At 45.1% G+C, this 8,776-nt stretch overlaps 1 protein-coding gene across 1 annotated transcript in view; it reads left to right on the forward strand.

Annotated features, from left to right (window-relative positions):
- The window catches only part of maoa (monoamine oxidase a), a 29,873-nt gene extending 27,429 nt beyond the window's left edge, over nt 1-2,444 (forward strand). Inside the window, exons 13-15 of the mRNA XM_023393488.2 lie at nt 468-579; nt 1,845-1,907; nt 2,010-2,444. Coding sequence (XP_023249256.1) covers nt 468-579; nt 1,845-1,907; nt 2,010-2,165 — 331 coding nt within the window. The 3' untranslated portion in view covers nt 2,166-2,444. The remainder of the gene's footprint in view (nt 1-467; nt 580-1,844; nt 1,908-2,009) is intronic.
- Nucleotides 2,445-8,776: the final 6,332 nt, after the last annotated feature.

Raw genomic sequence — 8,776 nt, forward strand, 5'->3', positions numbered from 1 at the left:
ACACACAGACACACACACACACACACATACACACAGACACACACACATACACACAGACACACACACACACGCGCACACACACACACACACACAGACACACACACACACACACACACACACACAGTTTGTTCGTTTGTTGCTCTTTGAATTCATTGATTCATCATCACATTAGTTCAGAACGACCAACTGTTTTAAATGAGAGATTATTTTACACACAACAGTGTAGCTACTGAAATGCAGTAGTTGTTGGTCAGGGCCAAACATCCATAATATCACAGACTAATGTATTTAATTAATTAGCAACAGCTATAAACTCTTTGTGCAGCACATTAGTTTCATAACCTGTTTTGAAACGACGTTAAATTGCATCGTCCCTGTCGAATGAATAAATAAACGAAATGAAAGTTCACCTTTAAACCTCACGGAGCAGCTGTAAGCTCAGGGTCTCGGTCTCCTCCTGTCCCCAGGGTGCTGAGGGAGCCCGTCGGCAGGTTGTACTTCGCGGGAACAGAGACCGCCACGGAGTGGAGCGGCTACATGGAGGGGGCGGTGCAGGCCGGAGAGAGGGCGGCCAGAGAGGTGAGAGCGCCGACAGCCTCCGAACACACCTCACGACTCTTTAAGAAACCAGGAGGTCAAACGCAGAGAGGAAGAGTCGGTCCGAGAAGTTACTCCAGAGGCAAATTTACTGCTTCTTTCAGTTTGACTCTGAAACCATCATCACGGCTCAGGTGGAGGTGTGAAGACACGACGTAGCAGGTGTGACTCGTGTCAGTTAGACCTGCCACCGACACCAGCTGCTGATGATGCTGATGAAGCAGCAAATTCTCCTTTGTGCTTTTTGAAATACAATCACCTAAACCTTAAAAATGCTCCTCTGTGCATGAGTTTTAATATTTTTTTCAAAACCAATAATAAAAAGTCCAATACATATATATATATATATATATATATATGTTTGCTTATATTTTAGACATAGGTTAAATAAATATATATCCATGCCAAAGCTTGTCAGTATATGTTGATGTTATAAACAGTAAAGTCCAAAAGTCTGAGACACTTTCTAGACATTCAAGACTAAATAAAATAAAAACGTATATGAACATACAGAATTTTTCTGTATTTGTTTTAATAAACTTAGTCGTTAACATATATTGTATGGATGTTTCATATATGTTAACTAATAACTTCTATACATATCTATACACGTGTCTCTTGATTACCTCGTAAAGCAGCAGAGCTGTACTCTGGTTATATTTCTTTCTTTCTGCATGAATCAGATTCTTCCAGCTGTAAATGGATTTTTCTCTCCCTGGTCATGTTCACCCTCTCGCCCAGGGGTGCCCCCACCTCCCACTGATGCAGACTCCTTCATAAATCAGCCCGGCGCTCGTTCATGCTGCTTATTTAAACTGCTCCTTGATGCTCCTAAACACAACCTGCTGCTCACAGTTTACCCCCCCCCCCCCCCCCCCATTAGCATCAGCTGACTCTGTGTGAGTTCATGCTGTGGATATATAAAATATATCACTATTAATTTCTCCTGTGTGAGTAACATCTGCTCAACATGGCGGCGCCCGACTCTTTCAGGAAATGACCTTTATAAGATGTGTATAAGAGACAGCTCTGTGTGAGTTCATGCTGTGGATATATAAAATATATCACTATTAATTTCTCCTGTGTGAGTAACATCTGCTCAACATGGCGGCGCCCGACTCTTTCAGGAAATGACCTTACTTTATATTTCTATACATATAATGTATATGTTCCTGTGTGTTGTCATTGCTCATGCTGTGTGTGCTTGTGATTATAATGACTGGGTTCCTCCCTGTGTTCTGCTGCAGGTCATGTGTTCGATGGGTAAAATCCACCAGAGTCAGATCTGGCAGACGGAGCCTGAGAGCGTGGTGAGGGAACTCTCTCTGAATGTTTACGCACCAGATGAAGCTTTAAAATGTTGAATAAATGTAACTGAGCCTCCCCCCCTCCCCCCTCTGTCCCTCCCCCAGGAGGTTCCTGCCCTCCCCTTCGTCACCACCTTCTGGGAGAGGAACCTGCCTTCGGTCGGCGGTCTCCTCAAGTTCATGGGAGTCTCCACCTTCCTGTCCGTCGCCACGGCAGCCGGCCTGATGGCCTACAAGAAGGGCCTCCTCCCCCGCAGTTAAACCCCCCCCCCCCCCCCCCCCCCCCCCCTCCCTCACCTGTCATCTCACTCCTCTGCATCTCAACAGACGCTGTACTTGTAGTGCACTACTTTACGCTCCACATGACAAAGTCGTGCACCACGCAGCGAACAGGAGGTTGTTGTGAGAAGCAAGAAAAGACTGTTGAGCTGAAAACACTGACGCACCGTCGCCGCAGAGAGGGAGACAAACCACCGAGACCAGGAGTGAGGAAGACTTCGCTTCATCTTTAATCTTCTTCAGATTCAAACCAGATTCAAACCAATGAAGGAAAAAGATCAGAACCGATTCAAAAGAAAGAAAGAATATATAAATATATCACTATTAATATTAATATTCCACGCATTGCCAATGACATTCAGATCCTTGATTACATGAGAGTTTAATAACTCATCATGCTTTCTGTGTGTGTGTATGTGTGCGTGTGTGTGTGTGTGTGTGTGTGAGCTTTGTTTGTATGCATGCGTTCGTGAGTGTGTGTTGTGTACAAAGTGTGTGTGTGTGTGTGTGTGTGTGTGCGCGTATCCACTGTGTCTAATTACCTCTGCTGATTTTAGGTGCTGATTTATTCTGGCCGAGCAGCTGCGGCTGTTTGATGAGATCCAGTTCACGTCAGAACAGAACAGGAGTTGTACAGACTCTGAGAGGAGGCTCAGGGATGAAGCTGCTCGTGTTCTGTGTTTCTCTCGCCGTCGACTAATCCCATGGAAACACAACAATGAATTGATCCTGTTATCGAGTATTGTCCGATCGCCTGATTTAGCTTCTTCCTCTGACCCAGTGTCGTCGGAAAACTGCTAAAAACACACGAGTGCGTCACTCCGTCGCTCGGAGTGACGTTTCTCTTTTCTTTTTTCTCTCACTACGATGAACGTGGGCTCTGATGTTTACTCTGCGTCAGCGCCACGCACGCCGTCCTGCTGCTATAAATACTCACTACTACACCAAACCTGTGTCACTCCGCTGCCTGAAGAGTTGTTTTAAAGTGTGTTTTATTCCTGAAGCTTCACACTCCGAGTCACACTCACTCTGGATAGTTTCATTTATATAAATTTACATATATTTCCAAGAATCACAAATCTGCCTCAGAGGCCTTTATGAGTCGTACAACACGAGTCGACGCTGATTTTTAAATTAATCTTACAAAACTGTTCTAGTGTCAGATATTACTCACAAGGTCACGGCTAAAAATACAAAAGCAGAGTAACATCTGCTCAACACGGCGCCGCCCGACTCTTTCAGGAAATGACCTTTATACTGATGAACTGACAGGTTAGGAGAGTGTTCAGAGACGAGTTCATTGTCAGTTTTCATGGGATGTTTTGACATTAGAATAAAAAAGAAGAAGAATAAAAAGCATAAGAAGAATAACGCCAGCTTTATCCTTCAGATTAAAAGCTGTACTTGGTGATGTAGCGCTGAGCGGCTCCGTGTGCTCGTCTATGGCTCAATGTAATGGAAGCATTCGAATGTATTTTCTTCAGAATAGATAACAAACCAGTTGTTGCTGTTATATGATCATCTCATTTTAAATTTTTTTCTCATTCATTATTTTAGTTCAGTGGTTGTCAAACGTTGAATTGGACTGATGTGGGGAATTAAACAAGAGTTTGCTGATGCTGTTTGAGGAGAACCGCTGATTTAATGACTGCAGTTCCTCCAACAGGAGAAGCTGTGTCCCACGTTCAGGGCGCGCATCGTACACCGCGAAGGCCTGACCGAAATGAGCTGGTCTGGCCTGTTCCCGCCCTTTCCGCTGCGTCGCAAAGTGTGGCTCCTGTTGAGGTTGAGGTTTTAAGTCTGTTGGTTTTAACAGTTGTAGCGTTAGCTGTTAGCTGTTAGCTGCCTCTGAACTGGGACACAGCCTGCGTGTTGGATTTTATCGACTTACATTATCGCACCTGATAGAAGCTTTTATTGTTTTATTCACTGATGGAGAATCTAATGAGTTTAAATCAGAGAAGATGTAGCTCATGTTCATAAGAAAACTTCTGATTCCTCTTAAACTAAACGTGAGAATGGAGATGAAGGATTATTCTCAGAGAGACGAACAGCTGAACATCCGCTAACCGTTCAACATCGCTCGCCCCGTGCCGAACCAGATGTAGGACGTCTGGATGTGGCAGGATGGAGATCTGGTTTTTTTTGGAGGGTGGATGTGAAGAAAAAACCAATCGACACACAGGACTGACTCCAACAGAGAGCTGGTGTTTGTGCTTCTGTTTCGCAGGACGCTGCGCTGTGTGTGCAGCTGTGTGTGCTCACTGAGAGAATCCTGCTGTTCTTGTCCCAAAGACTGGTGTGTGTGTGTGTGTGTGTGTGTGTGTGTGTGTGTGTGTGTGTGTGTGTGTGTGTGTAGTTATCTGTTGTGCCTTAATGGAACTCGTAGTGTTTTTGTCATTTCTCTCAAGTGCCTGTGTGACTCTGACACTCTCTCCCCTCCCCCTCCCCCTCCCCCTCCCATCTGCACTGGAGGTGAGAGGTCAGATGGACCAGGTCACTGGTTTGATCAGTCACCAATAACCATCAATACGCAGGGACTGGCAAACACCTAGCCCCTGTTAGCATGTCCACAACCTCTTATTTTAACCCCCCCCCCTGTGTTACCTGAGTGACACCCTCAGTATAAAGTCGACTCAGGTGAAGCCAGGTGTGTAAACAATGTCACCTTTGAATACCAGAGCTCAGACTGTTGGGTTTATCAAACCGCTTATCTCCAGTAAAGCCAAGTGTGTGTGTGTGTGTGTGTGTGTGTGTGTGTGTGTTTGTGTGTATGTGTGTGTGTTGTGCTTCACGTCTCCGCTTGTTGTGACGTCGTCATGTCTCTGTAGCTGCTTAACTTCACCTTGTTAGTGCCAACTTTCCTCCCCCTGCCCTCTGTCTCTTATACACATCTTGATAATGTTACCTGACGTCAGTGAACAGAAAACATAAAAACCAGCACACTGTTTCCGTACTAGCACCAGAACCATCAGCAGACATGATGTGTGGTTTACTCCCTGTCTCTTATACACATCTTGATAATGTTACCTGACGTCAGTGAACAGAAAACATAAAAACCAGCACACTGTTTCCGTACTAGCACCAGAACCATCAGCAGACATGATGTGTGGTTTACTCCCTGTCTCTTATACACATCTTGATAATGTTACCTGACGTCAGTGAACAGAAAACATAAAAACCAGCACACTGTTTCCGTACTAGCACCAGAACCATCAGCAGACATGATGTGTGGTTTACTCCCTGTCTCTTATACACATCTTGATAATGTTACCTGACGTCAGTGAACAGAAAACATAAAAACCAGCACACTGTTTCCGTACTAGCACCAGAACCATCAGCAGACATGATGTGTGGTTTACTCCATGTCTCACCCTTCTTCATCGTTCTCTGGAGACTGTCCCTCCGTCCCTCTTGTCCTTCTGTGCACATGAGCCTCCGTCATGCTTCCTGTGACCCGTCTTTGATGTCTTTGATTCCTCAAACTAAGCTGGTGATAATTAACAGAAAACTAAAATGTGAAATAAATCTTTTACTCGTATGAAACCGTCTTCGTGTATCAGTGTTTTATTTCTGTTGTTGTTTAAAGCTGTTTTAGACACATAAAAGCTGACATTAGTTCTTTAATCCTCATCAGTCATGGTGAGATGTAATAACTGGCCAGAGGGTGTTGTCAGAATAAAGGTCATTACTTCAGAAGGGTTTATCATATGAAAGTGTAAAGAAATATACAAAATAAACAGTGTATTTGTGTGAAGATAGCGTACACAGAAAGGTCAACAGTTACAACAGGCTATAGCTGTTTGTCTTTATGCTAAGCTAAGCTAACCAGCTGCTGGCCATAGGCTTATATTTACCAGACTGACATGACAATAGGAGCTATTTGTAAGTCCTTTGCTATTGCTACATAGCTAACATTAGCATTAGCACCTGTTTACTCACCAGTCTAGAAGAAATGTCGAGAGTTCAGCATCAAATTTCATTCATTTACTCAACAACAGCTGTCTCCACCGGTAGAGTGGCCATTTTGTTTTGCTTCCATCTCTATCACTTCTTTTCTTCTGCTGAAAGTAGCATGCTAACTAGCTAGCTCTGGCCGAGTCAGGCTGTCTTGTCACTTCCCAATGGCGAGTAACTGAAGAAGCAGCTGCTCAGAGGACGTATTAAAATGCAACAAGCTGAAGCTCTCAGCGAGACAAGTGCTAATGCTAACGTTAGCTATGTAGCAATAGCAGAAACTTACAAATAAAAAAAAGTTGAAAGTAAATCTTGGCAAGAAAAGTATATCTCATAAAAGTGTTGCTTCAAGTCAACCGGTTAACTAGTCTGAACTAAATCCCATTGTTGTTGGATACTGAACTACTTCCCCCTCCAGGTGTGTTTGGTCTGCGTGCTCCTCGTCTTCTGTGCCAGTTCGTGAGTTCAGCCTCAGCCCTTGGATTTGTTTGCCTCACCTGATTGATCACCTGTGTGGAGATCCTGCTCGTATGAAAGACCCTGCCCCTGATCTCCGTGTCTGAGGTGGTTTAGCTGACGAGTTTAAACTTGTAGGTTCGGTTTGTTTTCACACAGAGAAAAATTCAAATGAACCAAAATGCATCTTTACAAACCAGGTGAGAACGATCTCTCCTCTGATTGGTCAGATTGTCTGGAGCAGGAAAGTAAACACAGGAAGAAGGTTACGGGAACCGTCAAGCTCAAACTTCCAGGTCAGAACTCTTTCACATTAAAAAACGAACCACTCCAGAGTTCGTCTGGGACCGGACCGAGACCACCTCCTCACAAGGGTCTCGATTGTTTCAGTACCTGAGTGAGATTACTGTTTCCACACCTGCACAGACGAGTCGTACCAAGAGGGAGAACATGAATGAGAGAAAAACCTCTTGGCAGTTCAACAGACCACTGTGAGTAAAATATTACCAAGGTGACTGTATAACACTGAACAAGAAGCTGCTGAAAGACGATTTATTTCCAGAAGTTAATGAAAAGTTCCAGTCAAAGGTTATTAAGACTCATGAATAAGTGATTTACATTGAATTCCTTCTGTGAAGTTTTCAGAGCTGCCCTCCAGCCTTCACCTTCCTGTGTGTGTGTGTGTGTGTGTGTGTGTGTGTGTGTGTGTGTTACTGAAATTCATCCAGATCTGTGGAAAAACCCCAGAGAGAGCTCAGATTCAGATGTGAAGTGCTGCCGGCCACACAATGGCTGGAGAGAGTTAATGTCTTTGGAGACGAGACCAAAGTCAGAGCAGCAGGAGGGCAAGGGACCGAGGGTGGAGCCTGAGAAAAACCTCCTCTACTCTCTCAACGCAAAATGTCAGACTCCAAATGTATAACCTTTCTTTCTGATTTACCCAGATAATCTGCTCCCTGAGACAAAACACACTGTAGCTTATCTCGTCCAGACCAGTCAAGTCTCCTGTGTGTGTGTGTGTGTGTGTGTGTGTGTGTGTGTGTGTGTGTGTGTGTGTGTGTGTGTGTGTGTCTTCCTGCCAGGACTTGTGCTCTGGTCTGCAGGGATAAAATGTCATCCTCTTTCATCTCCTCTGTGTTTAATTTAATCTCGCCTCTGAGCGCCTCGCTGCAGGGCCATTCACATAGATGCAAGCGCTGTAAAAATCAATATAAATCAGAACTGGACGCCAGTATATGGATGTAAGCATTGAGATAATGTGTGTGTTTGTTTCTGGCCAACTAGAGTCTGACTGCGAAGTGCAGTGTGGACCGGAGCGCTGATGTCTTCCTGCAGTCTCCCGCACGGCCACTAGAGGGCAGATCACAACCGTCAAAGCAAACTGACTCACTCCAGGCTGCTGTGCAAATAACTCAATATTTATCTAACTACACGACGTTGTTTCTTTCTCTTGATTCTCTCATTTGTTGCTGTGAGACTTGTTTACATGCACACATGAAGAAGAGTATGTGTGTGTGTGTGTGTGTGTGTGTGTGTATGTGTGTGTGTGTGTGGGGGGGCTTTAATCCTGAACTGGGGTTAATCATGTTGTCTCTGGGCTCCCTGGGTTGCTGGTTGACATATGGCACTTCTGTTGCTCTCATCACTCCTGTCAGAGCTGTGATAGCCAGAGGCCTGTACAATCCCAGATTGACACACCAGGCTTAGTCACTGCAACCACTTTCCAGTACGACACTACAAGGCTCTGTCAGCATATGCTCCCCCCCCACACACACACACACACACCACCCCAACCCCACCCCTGTCTGCACAAAGGTTGTGTAATTGCAGCACAAGAGCAGCTGCACGGGCAGCGGCCACACCAGTGGTGCTGGGGTTGCTGTTTTTCTTCATTTCACAATTCATCTGCATGTAAGTGCAGGAATAAGTGTGTACACACACACACACACACACACACACACACACACACACACACACACACCCTCCCCCCACCACCTTTTCGACACTCTGTCCTCTCTTTATTAGACTACAGCCCTGCTCCTGGCCCCGCTGCAGCTTGCTGTGATATGAAATCTGACACTGTCAATTTGCCTCCCAATCCGTCAGACTGTGGATTGGATTCAGATGGCAGTGTCGTGGGGCCCGGGGACTCGGAGCTGTGGCCTAGACAACCGCTCACC

Source organism: Seriola lalandi, unplaced genomic scaffold, assembly GCF_002814215.2.
Source record: "Seriola lalandi dorsalis isolate HSWRI2012SDOR001 ecotype SW California unplaced genomic scaffold, Sedor1 jcf7180002054936, whole genome shotgun sequence".
Classification (NCBI taxonomy): Eukaryota; Metazoa; Chordata; class Actinopteri; order Carangiformes; family Carangidae; genus Seriola; species Seriola lalandi.